The 18,974-nt window shown below is 47.9% G+C and overlaps 3 protein-coding genes across 11 annotated transcripts in view; 1 reads left to right on the forward strand and 2 right to left on the reverse strand.

Annotated features, from left to right (window-relative positions):
• Positions 1-7,214, forward strand: part of kif16ba (kinesin family member 16Ba) — a 20,112-nt gene extending 12,898 nt beyond the window's left edge. For 4 of the 7 annotated variants that reach the window (XM_040033613.1, XM_040033615.1, XM_040033614.1 and 1 more), the window contains 2 exons: positions 113-160; positions 1,521-4,057. In XM_040033613.1, coding sequence (XP_039889547.1) covers positions 113-160; positions 1,521-3,470 — 1,998 coding nt within the window. In that variant the 3' untranslated portion in view covers positions 3,471-4,057. Of the gene's footprint in view, positions 1-112; positions 161-1,520; positions 4,064-5,673; positions 5,764-6,312; positions 6,397-6,744 lie in introns of those variants that run through there. The other 3 variants (XM_040033617.1, XM_040033618.1, XM_040033619.1) reach the window with 1 other exon arrangement.
• A 2,935-nt stretch (positions 7,215-10,149) lies between these two features.
• Positions 10,150-15,379, reverse strand: LOC120734687 (dynein regulatory complex subunit 4-like). Of its 3 annotated transcripts, XM_040033653.1 has the most exons (11): positions 15,067-15,376; positions 14,850-14,942; positions 14,356-14,553; positions 14,052-14,258; positions 13,917-13,971; positions 13,540-13,745; positions 12,712-12,879; positions 10,975-11,061; positions 10,689-10,898; positions 10,511-10,576; positions 10,150-10,436 (listed from the first exon to the last, which is right to left on the reverse strand). In XM_040033653.1, the coding sequence occupies exons 1-11, from the start codon at positions 15,067-15,069 to the stop codon at positions 10,401-10,403; spliced, it is 1,329 nt and encodes a 442-aa protein (XP_039889587.1). In that variant the 5' UTR covers positions 15,070-15,376; the 3' UTR covers positions 10,150-10,400. The 3 variants fall into 3 exon arrangements, with proteins under 3 accessions (XP_039889587.1, XP_039889586.1, XP_039889588.1); XM_040033652.1 differs by having other exon boundaries at positions 10,150-10,576; positions 15,067-15,377; XM_040033654.1 differs by lacking the exon at positions 14,850-14,942 and having other exon boundaries at positions 10,150-10,576; positions 15,067-15,379.
• Positions 15,380-15,703: 324 nt separating this feature from the next.
• Positions 15,704-18,643, reverse strand: LOC120734694. Its single transcript, XM_040033666.1, has 2 exons — positions 18,546-18,643; positions 15,704-16,827 (listed from the first exon to the last, which is right to left on the reverse strand). The coding sequence occupies exons 1-2, from the start codon at positions 18,592-18,594 to the stop codon at positions 16,109-16,111; spliced, it is 768 nt and encodes a 255-aa protein (XP_039889600.1). The 5' UTR covers positions 18,595-18,643; the 3' UTR covers positions 15,704-16,108.
• Positions 18,644-18,974: the final 331 nt, after the last annotated feature.

Below are 18,974 nucleotides of genomic sequence, written 5' to 3' on the forward strand. Positions count from 1 at the left end.
TCGGTCTCCCTTTTTCCTGTCATCATAAATAATGACTATGAACGAACACGATGCTTTTTACTTTGTCCACATTATGTTTGGAGACACTGAAGTTTATTTTTATTGTTTTCAGGAGGATGAAAAGCTCCCGAACATTAATCCGAGGAAGCTCAAGTATCAGGTAAGACCAGGGTCGAATCCTGCCGCGTTATTAAGGCGCGGTTCTTTATCTCTGCATCGTGTTCCAAATGTGCCTCATGCATGCCCTTAATTTAATCAGACTATCCTAAGGTGATAAATATGCTTTTAATTTGAAAGGAGACAGAGAATGGGCTTTCTCTTTAAATGTTCGATGACAAACAGAGAAGCTCCGAATGTTCCAGCGGCGGCGTTTAACCCAGAGGTTCAGCCGAGGGTTCGAGGGATTAGTGTTTATCTTTTTTAACCCCTGTCGTCGTCAGCTTGGCTTAGTGAAATATAGAAGATCACACGGTGTCGCCAAAACTGGGCGTGTCCTCAGAGGTCGGTGTTCCCTGGAAGAATGATCCTTTCACTTTAACTCGAAGCAGGCTTCATGTCAATACAGTTTGACACTTCAGATGCTCACCTGTAGTTCTGTTCATACTCACTATATAAAAGATGGACGTAGACCACCTCACTTAGTTTTTTTTTTTTTTTTTTTTTTTAAATGAATCAATGAACGTATTTATTTTTGAGCCTCAGACGGAGCATTCTTGCTGTTTCCATCTTGGTCTTTTGAAACCAGATGTGATGACCGAGCTCGTAGGTTCACAGCTGTCCGTCACAGTTTAGACCCGCCCTGAATCAGCCCTGACTGATTCTCAGCGTCTAAAACGAACCTCGTGTTTTATCCAAAAGGACCTGAAACCAGAAACTGAGACGATAAAACCGTACAAGTGTAGGAGAAGATTCCAGCTAGACGAGTCGCCCCCTGCTGGCCGCTTTAGCTTTGTGTCAGCTAGCTTTGCTGGCTAAACGTTTTTTTAGAAGACTGCGTTTTGCATGTAATCCTAGAGTAGGAGTTGGTACCAGTTAAACCAGTTTCAGCTTAAACATCATAGGGAAACCCTGCAGCTGGTTTATCTTTTGTATTTTTGGGAGAACGGAAAGCTCACTCTCTGCTTTATGATGGTCAACCAAAGCATGGGAAGCAGAAATGATCAGAGTATCCAAACGTCTTTCCTTTCAAACTGTGCAAACTTGGGTAAAACAGTATTTGCAGATGATTTTAGTCAAAGCTGAGATGAGCTGACGACCTTTGCCCCTGGAAGTGAACTGTTTGCAAATGCTTTTCTACCTGTGTTTGAGTTTCAAACCTTTCAGAAAGACGTTTTCGTGCACTTGTCAATTTAATTTGCATGACAAACCTTCACCTTATTGATTTAAATCACTTACATCCCACCTGTGCACCTGGTGATTGGAGGAACTGTAATTCTCAGTGGGGTGGATTATGAACTTCAGCATAATTCCTAGAGCCTCCACTTTAGTCACGGACTCCACTCCCCCCCTTGTGCACACAGAGAGCCAGAGGGTCTAGCTTCCAGCATTCCCTGGAGTTTGAGGCAGTCTGTCCTAATGTCCACAAAAACATGTCAGAGGAACCAGAACGTGGTCTCGTACAGATTCAAAGAGAAGAAACGCAAAAGTCTGCAGACATTGAAAAAGTGGAAGTTCCTAAAATCAATGACCTCAGCAAAGGAGAAGTGGGCCGAGCAGCTTGTGACCTCAACTGTTTGAACGCCGAACACAAAATTGAGCAAGAAGTGCACCCAGACCAGCACAGCAACAGATCTGATGGAAGTGATTCCACCTGCTGTGTTGACGATGATCGTGGTGAAAAGCAGGAGGTTCACGATGGACGCTCGTTTTCTAACTCGGAGGAAAAGGTTGAATCCCAAACATGTGATTCAGGGAGAGCAGGCGAGACGAAACCGCCCACTGATCATTCCTCAAAGTCACGCAGCTTTAACAGTGGTTACATCAGTTCAGTGATTCAGTGGTTACAAGTAAGTCAGCAGCAGATGATGGGATCCTTTGTTGGTCAAACAAAACCAGAACTGGATGCAGAAGCAGAGAAAGTGACAGCCAATAAGAGCTTTGTCTTCGGCTACTTTGCTGACAAACTGTCCGAGGTGTATAAAGATGCTGGTAGAAAGCTTCAGGGCACACGGGACATCATTCGAAACGTTCAAGCAGGCGACATGAAGGTTGTCCTCCCTCAGTACGTGAGCATGATATCCAAAGAGCTGCCGCTGATTCATCAAACACGGCTTCACCAAGAGCCAAATCCTTCAATCGCAGCTGAGCACAAAGGCACTTCGGTAGATCTGTCGAAGGATTGTGTGCTGAGGCTCCCACAGAATCGCGGAGCTCCGCCGATCCCGAACATCTCTGGTTGGCCTGAAGGATCCGTGTCCTCTTTGAGAGTTACCAGTCCAGAAGTGTTTCATCAGAGGCTGGTCGAGCTTCCGGCTGTTTTGTCTGAGCTACAGACATTTTCATCCCAGAGGATCCTGGAAAAGTTGGAATCTCTGGCTCCTCGGGAGAATTTTGGCAAGGTTTTGAGTCTGTTTTGGCTCAGAGCGGCTAACTGTCAGAAACCCATCCCAAAACCCGCCTGTCTGCTTTTGTCAGAGACGGACTTAATCATTCTCTCAGCGAGGACGGATTCTACAAACATGTTGACTATTTTTCACCGCTTTAAACTCCAAGAAATCCGGGAAGTCCAGATAAGTCTGGCAGGGCAGCACATCCGCCTAACAGGCTGCACCGAAGACACCGTCCTAGCTATCTTCACGTACAGCAAAGAGCTTACTCAGGACCTCTGCAGGGCTCTACTGAATGCTCTCTTTCCTGAGAAGATCCCTGAAGAGACTGAACGTCAGCCGTTGCTCTCTGCCGACCTAATGGTAATCTCTCTGGATTGGACTTCAAGAGTTCCTGACGTCATCCTTGACAGCGGGCTTCACATCACTTCCAGATTTAAGCGCGTCCTCGCCGACTTGCTCTACATCATCCACGGGAACATGGATGGTCCCGGCAAACCTTCGCTTGCTAATGTCCGTCCCCTGCTCTACACCAGCGTCAAAGTCAAGAACTCTACCTGTGTGCACCGGGACACCATCTCCCAGTTCCTCCTGACGGACACCCACGTAGCTCTTCTCCGAGAGGATGGCGTCTTTCATCCAGTGCCGCGGGGATCCAGTCTGGTCCCCACCCACCCACAGTTTCAAGGAGTCAAACTCCGCAAGCGTTCTGACATCAGGTGCCTGCTCGTGAAGAAGACCGACACCTGCGTGGTGGTAGACTTTGTTTTTATGAAGCCCAAATCGCAAGCCGTGAAGAGAGAGGTGCAGTTCAGACGTGGCGCGGCTGACCTTCCTTCTGATCGAGGCCCGTGTGAATCCTGGAAATTATGCTTTGGCTGCTCCTCAGAAGCTCAGACTCTGATTAATCACCTGTGCACCTGAAGCCCAGCATTACCTGGACACAGTGTGCCTATCTCGTGTTTGTCCACAATCAGACACCTTATTTATTTTAAGATGTTACATAAATTCTAATTAATAAATTGGACCTTAAAAGGTGCGTCATCTTGAAGTATTTTTCTATTTGTTTTTTAATAAAATTGTAAACTTTTTAACTTTTGATGATACAGATGTTTATTCGTCAAATGATTTGTTTGTGGTCAGTGTACATGCACCATGTAGACTGTAGAGGAGTGGCTTCCATGTTCATATTACTTCATGTGTAATTTCTTTGCAGAGACTTGATGTTGGGATGCTGACCGAGTAATAAAGTTTTGGTTTGATTTCTGATTTGTTTGGAGGTTTTTGGCTATAACGGGTTTGTAAATGAACAATTTCCTGATTGTAATTTTCCGAGTCAGCCTTTTACCCTCCGTTTCTTTTTTCCTTCTCTTTTTCAACGACTTCCTGTCCAGCACTTGGTGTCTCGTCCTCCCGGGACGAGCTGTGGCGGCCTCCAGGAGCCTGTTAAACTTAGCATTCCTCGTTACGTTCTCCGTGGGCAGGGGAAGGACGAGCACTTTGAGTTTGAGGTGAAGGTGAGTCCAATCACAGATTCTATCTAAATGCATGTTAAAACTGAGATTTCATGCTTGCGTCTGCGCTGCTTGTGCACTTTATTAGTTACACATGTACAGTGTCAGGTTCATGGTTTGGCTGCTTAAACCCTGAAGCTGTGACGACCTGCAACCCTCACTCTGTGTTTATGAAGCAGGTCAGAACGTTTATTGTCAAGAGTTCATAGAACAACTTTCAAAGACCAGGGCAGGTGTGTTCTGGTGAATCGGCGTTAGGGGCAGGGCTCACAGGGGGAACCTGGGCGACGGCCATGAGAAACTAAATGCTAAATTGACGGGTTCTTAATCAGCACTTTCCTACTCTGAGCACTCAAGGCGCTTTATATCATTTGCCTCAGTCGCACATCCACTTTGTTTTTGCCTTGTCTCTAACATTCACAGGAGGGCTCACATCTTCAAACCAACAAGTCTGAAGTCCAGATGTGGTGCATTGGTGTCAGTATGAAGTAAATAATGTGTCTCTGTCTGCTACCAAAACAAATACAAGAACAAAGTGACGCCGAAGACGCTGCCAAAGTCCACAATTATCATTTCTTACTTTTAGTTTCTTTCTGAAATTTGAACTTTAGAAGAATTTGAGTTACATCTTTGACTTGCACGCGTCACTCTGTGCGTGTTCTTTGAATTACTGCGGTTAGCAACGATGCACGGGGGTAAACGGTTGCTCGTAGCGCGTTTGTTAATAACTACATTTCTGATTAAAAGCTCAGCTGTTTATATGAAACCGTCGTTTGATCGCAGTCTGCACAGCACCATCGCCACGGGCCAAAGTCGACACGGGAGCCACCGCCGTCACTAAAGTTGCGTCCACGCTGGAAGCGATTCACTCCTTGCTTTTAGAGGTTCCAGGGTCTGGTTGCCTTGGTAACCCTCTAACGTATTTACAGTGTCCTGCACTCTCATTGGTAGTTGCTTCAATCGCTCACCTCGAAGTTGAGCAGAGCTTATCTCAGGTCACGCCTGCTTGGATCTGTTGCTCGCCTTCACTTAAAGTGGCGAAATGGCATTGACTTCCTGCGGTCTCCGCTCGCCGCGTGGCTGTGAAGCAGGGTGGACGCACTTTGTTTGCATCATCAGCCTGTTCCTGTGCGATCGGCGTCGTTAGCTTGTTTCTTAGATAAACAGGATGTGCAACTAGTTTCAGAGCCCTGTGATGGACTGACGACCTGCCGTTGGGTTTCCCACCTTTCGCCCAGTTGTCAGTGGAGTTAGTCTCCCAGCAGACCCACAGCTGGTAACCTCACAGCAGCTAAAAACACCCCAACAACACGTGCAGAGGTCCAGCTCAGGTGAAGCTAGCAGCTACAGCTGCCTGTGTCACCATCCACCTGTCAGTCAGAGGCAGCTGCCATTGAAAGATGTTAAAGTGACGGGGTTCTCAGACGAACACTGGAAGGTTTACTTTCTGTAGAAATGTTCCTCTGACAGACTCGTGACCAATAAGTCAAGTAAACTGGTGGTCCATCTTCACTGGTATCCAGATGTGTCATTCTTGTAGAATGGCTGAGTAGATCAACGAGCTCAGATTTGGTGTCCATCATCTCGATGTTCATGTGCTTCTCTTTGGTCAGATCACTGTGATGGACGAGACGTGGACGGTGTTCAGACGCTACAGCCGCTTCCGGGAAATGCACAAGAGCCTGAAGTTAAAATATCCAGAGGTGAGACACGTCATCAGCTTTTAGAACCGTTTACAGATCAAAGCAGCAGAAATACGTTTCTGCGTTTGAGTCGGAAGAATGACGAGAGACGCCCAGAACGTTACCTAGATCACGGTTTGGGCTGTGAGTGCTGCGCTCAGACAGATCCCAGAGTAGAAAAACACTGTGTTTCAAGCAGCCTGAGCTTAGTGCACACATCATCAGAAACTGTGACCACGATTAACGAGAAGAGTGAAAACCTTCAGCTCTACAGCGTAGCCCACAGGACACTGATGACGCATCTGGCTCGTAACTTAATACTGAAACACAGATCAATAAAGGATCATCTGAAAGTTGCTGGTTTGAGTCTTTGTGGTGAGGGACTGGTGCAGCAGCAGGAACACACCTGAAAGACCAAATGGTGCTCCAGTCACCTGAACTCACCTGGTCTCAGTCCAGGTTCAGCCTTACAGATTCGTCACAGAGACGTCCTGATGAAGAGGCTAGCTTATACCTTTATACTCAGTGTTCTGGCGCCAGGTGATCGTCTCTGAACTCTGTCTGTTTCAGCTCGCCGCTCTCGATTTCCCGCCAAAGAAGCTGTTTGGAAACCGGGACGAGCGAATGGTCGCCGAGCGGCGGAATCACCTGGAGGTACGTGGAGGAACATTTGGGGCTGATTAAGGAGATTTCTGGGAGAACAGCGTTACAGTAATCTGAACGAGAGGTGACCAGGACGCGTGTGCTTTATTTTTTATGAATTTTTCACTCGAAGACTTCAAACGTAAAGTTTTTGAGTCTGAGCTGATTGGCTGTGGTCCGTGTGGGGGTGGGCTGTAGGCAGGTATTCTCAGAGGACGGAGAGGGAGTCAAAGAGCACTGATGATGGTGAGGAGGAGGATGAGGACGTCTGATAAGAGCCAGCTGCACTTAACCTGTGAGTGTTCTTAATGTTTTGGCTCACTAACACAGCCGACTTTCTTCTTCTGTGGTTCACTGCAGCGTTATCTGAGGAACTTGTTCCGAGTGATGCTGTCGTCCTCCAGCTCGCCCCTCCGAGCGGACGAAGACGGCCTTTTCCATCTGTCCAAACGAGACGTCTGCGACTTCTCCTCGTTCTTCAAGAAAGGCGTCTTCGAGTACAGTAGCCACGGCACCGGCTGACCGCCGCGCCGCATCAGAGGGCGGCGGAAACCTCTGACAAACCAAAACATAAACAGAACTGCTCGGTGCCTTTTTCCCGGCGCCTCAGCGGGTCAGGAGCAGGGAAAACGTGCAGGTCAGCTTTTCCTCTCCGGCTCCCTGCTGTCGTCAGACTCGACCAATCAGTTGCTGCTCAGCACGAGTGTTTGTCCAGAGGCAGGTGGGACTCTGCACGATCCGTGGTCTGTATGTAACGCGCTTAGCTGCTCGCGCTCAGTGGGTCTGAGCGTTTTTAGAATCTCTTCATTAAACCTTCACTCGTTTCAGAAGAGCTGCTCCTCTGTTTGTCACAGCGACGCTTTCTCTGGGTTTGCACTGCGATCATCAGGAGGTGGATCTCTGTATCGCTGAGCGCCGCGCTGTCACGACACAACAGGTGAACGATCACACCTCGGTTAACAGCAGCCACACTGAACCTGGACAGTTACTGTGAGGCGTCTACATTATGTATAATTCAATTCAGCTTTATTTACACAGCGCCAAATCACACAGTCGCCTCAAAGCACTTTATACTGTAAGGTCGACCCTACAATAACACATAGAGAGAAAAACCCAACAATCATATGACCCCCTATGAGCAGCACTTTGGCGGCAGTGGGAAGGAAAAACTTCCTTTTAACAGGAAGAAACCTCCGGCAGAACCAGGCTCAGGGAGGGGCGGGGCCATCTGCTGTGATTGGTTGGGGTGAAAGAAGGAAGACAGGATAAAGACATGCTGTGGATGCAGAGAGGTCTGTTAACACATAGTGAGTGAAGAAGAAACACCCAGTGCATCATGGGAATCCCCCGGCAGCCTACACCTGTTGCAGCATAACTAAGGCTACGTTCACACTGCAGGCGAAAGCGCATCAAATCCGACTTTTTTGACCCTATGCGACTCATATCCGATCATGGTGTGACAGTGTGAACGGCACAAATCCGATATTTTTAGGTCCGACCTGGGTCACTTTCGTATGTGGTCCTGAATCTGATACATATCCGATGTTTTAGTCACTGACACAAGACGCCAATTATCAGCGCCGGAGAAGACATCGTGAACGCTTCCTGTCCATCCCGTGAAACTGTTGGGAAGACAACGTTGGAGAAACGTGAGCATTTTCTTTGTTCTGTATAATCTGCAGATTCTGACAGAAATCTGCAGCTATCCTTTGAAGCACCGCTCCTCTAAAACAGCAATAAGGATCATTATTAGGTTATTTACATTAATATGTAAATAACAAAATAACTTAAAGCAAAAATTGGGAAACGTAAAGTCCGAAGTCTTTATATTAAGGGCCATCAGTCAAACAATACTGTTGCTCTGGGTCTAAACAGAGCGCGTTGTGTGTGACGTCTTCTTTTGCGCATGCGGCCGCTTTGAGCGTTCACACTAGAGCGCGTTTGCTGTCCCATTTTATTTGTAGTGTGAACGAGCAGACAAAAAAAATCTTATTTGATCAAAAAATCGGAATTGAGCATCAAGACCTGCAGAGTGAACGTAGCCTGAGGGAGGATTCAGGGTCACCTGGTCCAGCCCTAACTATATGCTTTAGCAAAAAGGAAAGTTTGAAGCCTAATCTTGAAAGTAGAGATAGTGTCTGTCTCCTGAATCCAAACTGGAAGCTGGTTCCACAGAAGAGGGGCCTGAAAACTGAAGGCTCTGCCTCCCATTCTACTTTTAAATACTCGAGGAACAACAAGTAGGCCTGCAGAGCGAGAGCGAAGTGCTCTAATAGGGTGATATGGTACTACAAGGTCATTAAGATAAGATGGGGCCTGATTATTTAAGACCTTGTATGTGAGGAGCAGGATTTTGAATTCTGGATTTAACAGGAAGCCAAAACAGGAGAAATCTGCTCTCTCTTTCTAGTCCCTGTCAGGACTCTTGCTGCAGCATTTTGGATTAGCTGAAGGCTTTTCAGGGAGTTTTTAGGACATCCTGATAATAATGAATTACAGTCGTCCAGCCTGGAAGTAATAAATGCATGAACTAGTTCTTCAGCGTCACTCTGAGACAGGATATTTCTAATTTTAGAGATGTTGCGCAAATGGAAGAACGCAGTCTTACATATTTGTTTAATATGTGCGTTGAAGGACATGTCCTGGTCAAAAATGACTCCAAGGTTCCTCACAGTGTTACTGGAGGCCAAGGTAATGCCATCCAGAGTAAGAATCTGGTTAGATACCATATTTCTAAGCTTTTCAGGGCCGAGTACAATAACCTCAGTTTGATCTGAATTAAGAAGCAGAAAGTTAGCGGCCATCCAGGTCTTTATGTCTTTAAGACATTCCTGCAGTTTAACTCATTGAGTCGGAAGAATGACGAGAGACGCCCAGAACGTTACCTAGATCACGGTTTGGGCTGTGAGTGCTGCTCTCAGACAAATCGAACTCCGAGTCGAAGCCCCAAAGCTTCTCAAATCCTTTATCTCAGTTCAGCCTCTGTCTGCTTTAGCTCCACCCACTTCAAGCCAGCTCTCAGTGACATTATCCAGAAAAAACTGTTTCAAGCAGCCTGAGCTTGGTGCACACTGAGTTCATCATCAGAAACTGTGACCACGATTAACGAGAAGAGTGAAAACCTTCAGCTCCACAGCAAAAAATAAATAAAAAAAAAACTCCTTTTACAGAATCACTGGGAAAAACTTTAAAACTTCAACTTCTGGGCTTAAAATAAGAAGTGAATCACACAGTTTCACAGCCTGATGCACAAACTGGTTGCTCTCTGGACCGTTTCCTCCTCCATAACAGCCGAGGACGTTTAAATTGTATTAAAAGTTTTCATGATTAGGGGCGTGGCCTCTGACTGACAGGTGGATGGTGACACAGGCAGCTGTAGCCTCTGGACGTGTTTGTGATGTTGGGGTGTTTTTAGCTGCTGTGAGGTTACCGTAGTAACAGACCAATTAAGAAGGCGGAGCTCCAGGTTTGATGCTCAGTGAAGCAGAAACAGTGACGGCAGCGTTTCTAATAACTGACTTTTCTATATTGACCATGTATTTAAATAAAAGCTGACATGTGGATCCTGTTGTTTCTCTTTTCTTTGTTGCCGGTCTCGTGTTTCACAGCTGCACATTCATCACTTTCATGCTAAGCGTGCAGCGATCGTGCTCCGCCCTCCTGCTCCGCCCTCCTGCTCCGCCCTCATGTCGGAGTGAATCCCTGCTGTTTGTCTTTAAGGGAAAAGAACCAAACCTTTCAGTGCAGACCAATAAAAATTCAAAATCCAACCAAAAGAAGTTTTATTTTGTTTGTTTTGGTAGATCAGCAGCAGCAGGTCTGTAAACAATAACAGCAGAAATATTCAGTCAAAAGGATAAAGTTTTCTTTCCACATTATTGGAGAAGCTTCGTGGAACGATTCAGTCACATCTTCAGGAGGAAATGCGTTTTATTTTGAAAGAGTTTAACTTCTTTTCAAATCCGAGCTGCTGGAAGTTCGTGGCGGCCGGTCCCTCCAGGATCTGCTGCGCAGGTTCAAGTCTTCAGCCCCTCCCTCTGCTCGTCGTACCCCTGCACAGAAACGCTCGGTCAGTCACCACCTGAGCTGCTGACAGGTGAGCTGTGCCCCGCCCACCACCGCCCACCTTACGCTGCTGAGCCAGGTCCTCCTTTAAGGCCGCGATGGTGTTGTGCTTCTGCTCCACGATGGCCTACAAAGGTCAGACATGTGAGCGCTCGGATCTAATTGGATGTGGAGACGTTTATCTGCACGTCTTCGTGTTAACGATTGGCTTCCTGTAAACGTGCGAGCGCCATCTTTACCTCCAGCCTGCTGGCGGCGCTGCCTGCTGCCGTCGGATCGGCGCTGGAGGCCGAGAGCGCGGCGCACAGCTGAGCCTCCTTCTTCTCCAAGGTTTCGGTGAGCGCTGCCAGCTTCCTCTCCAACATCACCGCCTTCAGCTCGCTCCTCTGCTGCACGTCCATGATGGCGTCCCTCTGCTTCTTCAGCAGCTCGTCGCGCTCCTGCTGCACCTGCGGGACGCCGACATGGTCACAACCGTCAACATCATGGATGGAGGCAGGAGAGGAGATGATGGGGGCGGGTTACCTTCTCAGAGGCCTGCAGCAGCAGATCGTGCTCCAGTGTCAGATCTCTCAGCTCCCTCTCCACGACCTTCATCTGAGCCCGGCTCTCCTGTCAGCGATGACATCATCAGTTACTTACAGTGGTGTGCAAAGGTTCGGGCACTCTGATCATTTTCATGATCTTTCTTCATACATCATCTGTTGCTTGGAGCAGCAATTTCATTTAAATCTGTCACACAGCAGACGAACGTGATGATGTTTGAGAGGTGAAATAAAGTTTACACAAAGTGAGCAACAGTTACTCTAAGTTAGGTAGGTGCAGAAATTTAGGCACCTTTGTCGTTTTATTGATTGTGTGAATGTGTGTGTGTGACTGGATGTGTAAAGCGCTTTGGGGTCCTTAGGGACTAGTAAGGCGCTATACAAATACAGGCCATTTACCATTTTATTGGAACAGGGAATTTGTTTGGTGAGCTCAGTCACACTTGACCTACATGCAGGTGAATCCAACAGAACAGGAACAGGTTAGTTTTTCTCCTCTTTGCATCTTCTCAGTGGCAACATGGGAGCCTCAAACAACTGGAAACAAAGACTGTTCAACATCATGGTTTAGGGGAAGGATACCTTCTGGCTGCAGATGGTGTCACTGTGCACAAAGAGATGCTGTATGAGAGAGTAATGCAGAAGAAGCCTGAGGTATGCTTACAGCACGACTGGAAAGCCAGCTGCAATTTGGAATAAACTGCTGCGACTCATGAAACTAAAACTGAGCTCTCTGGACATAACAGGAGGCGGCGTGCATGGTGGAAACAGAACACAGCAGGCCAAGAGAAACACTACCCACAGTACAATTTGGTGGCGGTCCCATCATGCTGTGGGGCCATGGGCCCAGTGCCGGTACTGGGAGTCTCATTAAAGTTGAGGGACGCATGGATTCCAGTCAACGAACGGTCCAGAATACCTTCAACCAGAATCCAGACTCTCACTGGAAGCTACAGGAAGCCTTTAGAGGCTGTTAATGCTGCAAAGGTCGGATCTACTAAATACTGATGTCATTTTTCTGGTGCCCAAATTTCTGCACCTGCCTAATTTAGATTAACTGTTGCACACTTTCTGTGAATCCTATAAACTTCATTTCCCCTCTCAAACATCGTTTGTCTGCAGTGTGACATATTTAAACGAGATTGCTGATCCAAACAACCGATGATTTATGAGGAGAAGCCTCCAGGTGCGTGAAGCTCCCGCTCAGCTTTCATGTTCCTGAGTCACCTGTTTGGTCATGAATCTGTTTTCTGCACTGGCTTAGTTTAATATTGATCTCATTTATGTTCATAATAATAATAATAGTTATTATTATTGTAATAGACTGATGCCGGTCGTCCATATTAAATGTCAGTTGAAAGTGGGAGGAGCTAAAGCAGCTTGTTTCAGAGGATGAGATAAAGAAGGATTATTCTGAGCTGTGACTGGAAGCTGTGGTCACATGATCTCCATTAAAGACAGAATTGATGTCGCGGGTCTCCCTCTGAATGACATCAGCCATGAGCAGAAATGTTTTGTTATCCAGGTTCTGCTCTGATAAGGGCGAGCTTCCCGGCGACCATGTGACCTGATGGTGCTTTCTCCCAATGAGCCGCAATCTATAAAGTTATTAACAGGAAAAATGCTCTGCTTCACCATTCTAGTAATGCTAGCAGCCTCAGGAGCAGGGGCGGGGCCTATCAACGCCATGGTGGAGGTGGAGCTTTTAGCAACGCACCAGCATCTCAGCCTTGCAGCGGTTGTGCTCCTCCAGCCGGCGGCGCAGCTCAGCCAGATCCCGCTGGGCCTCCGGCAGAGCCTCCTTCAGGCTTCTGTTCTCCTCCTGAGCCTTGGAGAACTCTCGGGACACCCGAGCCTGCTGCTTCTGCGCCTCCGTGAGCTCCTCCTACCAAACACAGGAAACGCAGCGTGAAGACAGACGGCCACACCGCTGGCAGGTCTCAGCTTTATCGAGCAGTGAGCCCCAAACAAAAAGCATTCTGGGAAATGTAGGATCCAGAATTTAACAGCAAGTTTCCTTTAATTTCAGTTTCTGCAGCAAACACGTAGAAGATATTTTACCTCATAAAGAACTTGCTCTAAAAAGATCTGCTGTGTAACTCGTATCCACAGCAGGAAGTGAGTCACAATGAGACAGCTTGGACAGAAGTTTCAGATCTGTGAAGATGTTCTGGTCAAACATCTCAGAAACGAGATCCTCATTCCTGCCCGATCTGCTGAAATGTGAGCGGCCCAACAGGTCGCACGAAGCAGATCGTTCTCGAAGAACTCTAAGCTCTTCTTCGGTACCCTAACCCTGCAGGCAGCCGTGAACTCTTTGAACTCTCCATCAGATCTTGTGTAAAAATGCTATTTCATGTCCAACTGTGTTACCTTTGACCTTTTGAAGCTGGAGGACTGCAAACAAACACAAAGTCTGTGAAAATGAAAGTTTCTAAATATTATTTTATGTGTAAACACCTTGAATCTGTGTCCCTGTGCTCCACCCACCGCACGCCTCCCGAGTCACAGCCTTGAAGTCTCCGTCCCGGCTCACGGGTCTCACCTTGAGCGTCCTCTGGTCTGTCAGCAGTCTCTCCCGAGTGGACGTGAAATGCTCCTCGACTCTCCGCAGAGCTCGGTCGTGCTCCTCAATCAGAGCCGCCTCTCGACTCTTCATCCTCTCGTCGAGCTCGGCAACCGCCACCTGACGCTTCTTCTTCTCCTCCTGGATCATCATCTGCATCTTCTTATGATACTTCACCTCGATGTCTGCGCAGGGAGGGAAACCGCAGCAGAGGTTATGAAGGAAGATGAACGGAGAGGAAGGAGTGGGAAAAGAATAGGAAGGAACTAGTACACGTGGGGGAAAGGAAACAAGGAGGCCGGTGTCCCAGGGCTGAAAGGTCACCTGATCGGCGCCGAGCTCACAGGTGTTCTTACCTCTGATCCTGTGCTCGTAGTGGTTGGTGAGCTCCATCAGCTCCGTCTGATGTTTCTGTCAAGGAGGAAGTGACATCACCGAGGTGTCCAGGTGTAAAAATCAAGTGTCGACTCGATTTACGGGCAGCGACTCACCAGCTGCAGCGCTTTGATGTGGCTCTCGATGTGGAACTTCTTCTCTGTGAGCTCCGCCTGCAGACCCTGAACGTTTCTGTGGAGCGCGATCTCAGACTGCACGTGCTTCTTCTCGACCAGCGAGGACGCAGAGACGGCCTCCATCTTCAGCTCAGTGATGGCGTTGTGCTGCTCAGACAGGACGTGCTTCAGCTTCTGCTTATAGACCTGGACAGTGACCAAGGACGGGTCAGGACTAAGATTAAGTTGAGATAAAGTCAGGGTTAGGGTACAATAAACCTCCAGGATCGCGTGCGCAGCTCACTTCGATCTCGACTCGGTGGCGCTCCTCAGCCTCATCTCTCTCCCGGCTCCTGTTCCTCAGCTCGGCCTTCGTCTTGTCCAGGTTCCTCTTGGAGATCTCCCAGAAGGCCTGGATCTTGTCTCTCTCCAGCTGGAAGTAGCTCTTCTCCTCTTGCTCGCGGTCCAGCTCCTCCCGGAGGTGGATGATGTGGTCCTCCAGCTGGAGGTCAGACACGCTCAGGTCACTGAAACGTACCGCTTAAAACTGCCGTTTGCAGGAAATACACAGAGCCTCAAACTTCATCTGATTGTGGTGTTTCAGGTAAATCTATTTTCTCAGGCTGAGGTTACAGGTGTACCTAATGAAGTGGACAGTGTACTTGTTATTTTACGATCATAATCGGGCCTTTTACGTGTTGGACTGTGGGGCCGGGCCGGGCCGCGGACCCCCTGATGGCCCCCTCACACCTCCACACACTGTGAGAGGCTAACGTTAGCACCGTTAGCAGCTCTGACCTGATCCTTGGACATGTCCTCCGTGGACAGACCGTCCACCACCGTGGAAGACTTCACGTTCCCGCCCTTCTTCTTGCTTTTAGCCTTCGGCGGCTGAGGACGGAAGGGTAAGAGGCGCGTGACGTTCCGCTCATCGGGATAACAGGCTAGGGCTAAGCTAACATGCTAACAACAACATGACTGAAAAAAACACCGGTTAAAGTAAAACTTTACTCACCATCGTGCCGCACTGCGCAGACTCACAGGGATCCGGAAACTTTAATTATACTGACAGAAAACTGCTGGAGTTAAACACGTTAGCTGTTAGCTATCTGAGCCTCAGCTCCACTATCAACAAAAGACGCTGTCATGGCAACGCAGGACCGTATCACGTGTGTGTGTGTGCGTGTGTGTGTGTGTGTGTACGGGTATTAACATCTTCGTGGGGACCAAAAATTCGAGGTTTACTATACTCGTGGGGACCAACAGCCCCAATTTTGAGACTAAAAATGTGGTTTTAGCGTGAGGGTTTGGGTTAGGCATTCATTGTAGATGGTTAGGGAGACCTTTGTGTCAATTAGATGCCCCCACAAGACATGAATAACCCACGTGTGTGTGTGTGTGTGTGTGTGTTTTGTGCCTTGTACAGTTTTCTCTTATAAATTATATTTAACGTCTTAAACTGATGCTTTTTGGTCATTAGGCCTCTGAGAGAAAATTTGAGAACAAATTTTTATTTGAATCATTTGTAAGCAGAAAAAACTTGCAAGCTTTTAAAGCATGAATATTTCTTGCTGGTTTAGTTTATTATTATTATTATTATTATTATTATTATTATTATTATTTTGCTTTCCAAAGAGCAGTGATTCTGAAATAAACTGACATCATTTATTCACAGATCACTTTTATAAATTTACACATAATATTAAAGATCTGCATCTGCTGCTCCAGCCTGTTCGTCATATTTTAAGACGTTTTGTACGTAAACTGATTCAGCAACGTGAAAATAATTCGACTGTATCTAAAAGATGGAAATGGTCTCTCCAGGGCATGTGGGAGGGGCTCCTGTGTTCTGATTGGATAGAAGTTGCTGAGGAACACGCTGATCTCGGTAAACTGCTTCCTGATTGGTTCATGGTCTCAGTCACTGCCTTCAGGTCTGACTAAATGAAAGTTAATTTTTGGAGGTGATGGTCCTTCGATAGTAAGGGAGGAGCAGGACACGGGGGAGGAGTCTCAGTCAGACCCGCCCCTCACCCATGATAACTGGTTTAAAGAAGTCAGGAGGAGCTCTGGCAGCTGCTTTCTATCTGCAGAGGATTCTGGGTAAGGTGATACACGCAGGTGTCGGAGGCGTGTCCTTCAGGTTGGGGCCTGCACTGGTTGCTGTACAGAGGAGCAGTCGGTGCTGTGGAGGTGTTTGACTGGTTGCCGACGTCGGAGCAGCAGTACGGGGTTTCCACCTTGGACTCAGGGGCTGGGCCGGGCTCCACGTCGGCGTGTCCGATCTCCTCGTAAACCACCTCGCTCAGCACCGCCCTCGTGTCCCTCGCTGCTTTCTCGGCTTTCCACAGTCTCAGAGTCAACATGGACAACAGCACCAGTGCAGCTCCTGCCAGCACGCCAACAGGAACTTTCCACAAGTCTGAGGGGGGCGCTGTGTCAGCACCTGCAGCCGTCACCTTCCGGTCAGGGTCGTCCTTTCTCCCGGTGACTGTTTGATCCACCACGCTGGGGTCTGTGGTCACATTCAGATAGGCTGTCTTCCTCTCATTGCACAGATACATCGAAGTATCAGACTCTACCACATTCCTGATAAGCAGCTCGTTGTTGTTACGGGAACCGAAGCGCTCCGAACTGCTTTTCACGTGACCGTTACTGACGGTGAGAAGAGTCACCCGGGTGCCTCTTATAGCTCGGCTCCAGGTTACATCTCCCTGAGCATGAGGACAGGTGAGCACAGCGTCCGTGTGCTGCCGTGTGCTGACTGTGGGGATTCCTGCCAAGGAAAAAGCAGAAATGATGATGTCACATGTCTGAATCCGTATCGGATGCTTCCTGACTCACGCCACGCTGACCGGCCTTCCTTCCCTCCAGTTATTTTCATCTTTTAAACATTTAAAGGACATTTCCCCTTTGTCTATCTTTAGTCTGTTGTTTCATGTTATGCTTTATTTCAGATAAAGAGATTCAGGAGCCTGAGGAACCAACAAACTGCTCTCTGAGAGGAAGCAGCCTTCAGAGCTGCGTACGAACCTGATGGACGGCTCTGCGATGTGGTTCAAAATAAATGTCTTTACTTTAAATATTTGCATTTTATTCATTTTGCTCCTGAAGGCGACAGACTTGAGTTTTCTGGACTTGTTGACCTGATAATAAAAATTCTGAATGCTTGTTTGATTTCTCGTTTAGTTCAGTCTCCGTGACTCTGCTGTGACGGCTGCAGTCGTGCATGTCACGCATATATCAGGTGTGTTAAAGGACCACTGGCAGACGTCCTCTGGCGCCCTTTCAGCACAGAGCTCACAGTAAAACCTACAACCTGAATTTATCTCATATAATAAGAAATGAGATGTGATTAGTTTGCTTTAATAAGTTTATGTGAATTGTGCCAGTGAAGTGATCCACAGTCAGTCAGCAGGTGTAAGCTGGCCTCTTTGTGATGTCGTTATGGTTCTGGGGTTAAAACCACCGTGAGCTGCAGCTCCTCCAGGAGTGGAGGTGTCCCCGGCCTCCCAGTGCCTGTGGACATCGTTATGGTCATTATGGACAAACTGTGATTTGCATGTAAGTCCAGAAACAGAACACAGGCCCCTCCCAACTATGTCAAGGCCCACCTGAGCGTTGAAGTCTCCCAGCCGAACGATGGAGTCCCACCCCACCAGGTGACTCCACGTAGGTAATCTGAACTGCATTTGGCATGTAGCAGTCAGGACCCTGACCCAGAGCTGCAGGGAAGCAACTCTCTCATGGACTGAGGGGATACAGGAACACCAGCCCCCGCCTCGTGCCCAGGGCGACTGCAGGAACTTGGTTCCACTGCCCAGCTGTATCTAGCTGCTATCTCCCAGCCACCTACAGTTGGGCCATGGGCGGAGCCCCACAGGACTGACTCCACTGGCTCCTCTCCTCAGACTCCTGCCCTGCTGGAGTTATGTTTCTTTTCTTTTTAAAATTAGAACCACTTCATCAGATGTTACAGCCTGGATGCTGAAGCCTTTTAAACCTGCATTCTTAGTACTGCCAGCCGGGGGCGATCTGCTGCCCCCGGCTCGAGCTTAGTCAACACCTCCCTGATGAGTTTATGGTCTGTGTGAATAAAACATGAAGTTTATTTTGGAAGTTTTGGTCTCGTTTGAGTCGCAGGAGGCGGGCGAGGGTTCAGGGCAGGGCTGTAAGCGTGGTTATGTGTGTGTGTTTAGGCTCAGTTTCTCAGTCAGACGGACTCATGGTTAGAAACACAGCGAGCCCCACAAAGAGGAGACACACGAACGGCAAATAAAGTGAAACCTGCACGTGGATCAAACGGCTCCAGAAGCAGCGCCTATACTTTCATATTCATTCTCTTAACACCGACTCCAGTTTCTGTCCTTTTGTTCTGCTTCATATAATCGTCACATAACATAACAGCCTTTATCTTCCTTAGATAACCAGAGGAAACAGTGTTACGTTGTTGCAGCTGTAATCGTGAGAACATGCTGACGGAGGCGTTCTTACCTGCAGCGCTGTGACAGACGTGGACACACAGGAGCAGGCAGAGCAGCATCTCTGCAGACGTCTGAGCGGCGGCAGCAGCGTTTCTATGAAAGAGGAACTTCTGAGTGATGGGTGGCTACTTATGGCGCGGCTGCAAACACTCGTTCCTAATTTGCTGACATCACACAGAGTGATTTTTGAACAAAAATAATGTTTTTAAAACACTATTTTAAAAAGTCTTCTCTAGTTATGTGCCAAACCCATATGCAGGTATTAAAGTTCCTCATTTACATATTTTTTATCATCTTAAGTTATTTCAAATGGGACCAGTTAAACAGCAGGTAGGCGGGACTCGCCCTGGCGCGCTCCACCCTGCAGCGACCCTCATGAACGCCGTTTTGGGATCAGCCTGATCTCTCTGGTCTTGAGGTTTTTGATTTGCAGATACAG

This window comes from Simochromis diagramma, unplaced genomic scaffold (genome assembly GCF_900408965.1).
Source record: "Simochromis diagramma unplaced genomic scaffold, fSimDia1.1 OVJJ01000571.1, whole genome shotgun sequence".
NCBI lineage: Eukaryota > Metazoa > Chordata > Actinopteri > Cichliformes > Cichlidae > Simochromis > Simochromis diagramma.

Bases quoted from the DNA above. Each gene is read 5' to 3' on its own strand.
- LOC120734687 (XM_040033652.1), bottom strand. The intron at 14,554-14,849 runs GTCAGAGCTGCT...TCTGACCTCCAG, and splicing joins AGGACATGTCCAAGGATCAG to CTGGAGGACCACATCATCCA. The intron at 11,062-12,711 runs GTGCGTTGCTAA...CATCGCTGACAG, and splicing joins GCTGCAAGGCTGAGATGCTG to GAGAGCCGGGCTCAGATGAA.
- LOC120734694 (XM_040033666.1), bottom strand. From the start codon at position 18,594: ATGCTGCTCTGCCTGCTCCTGTGTGTCCACGTCTGTCACAGCGCTGCA. The intron at 16,828-18,545 runs GTAAGAACGCCT...TTTCCTTGGCAG, and splicing joins CGTCTGTCACAGCGCTGCAG to GAATCCCCACAGTCAGCACA.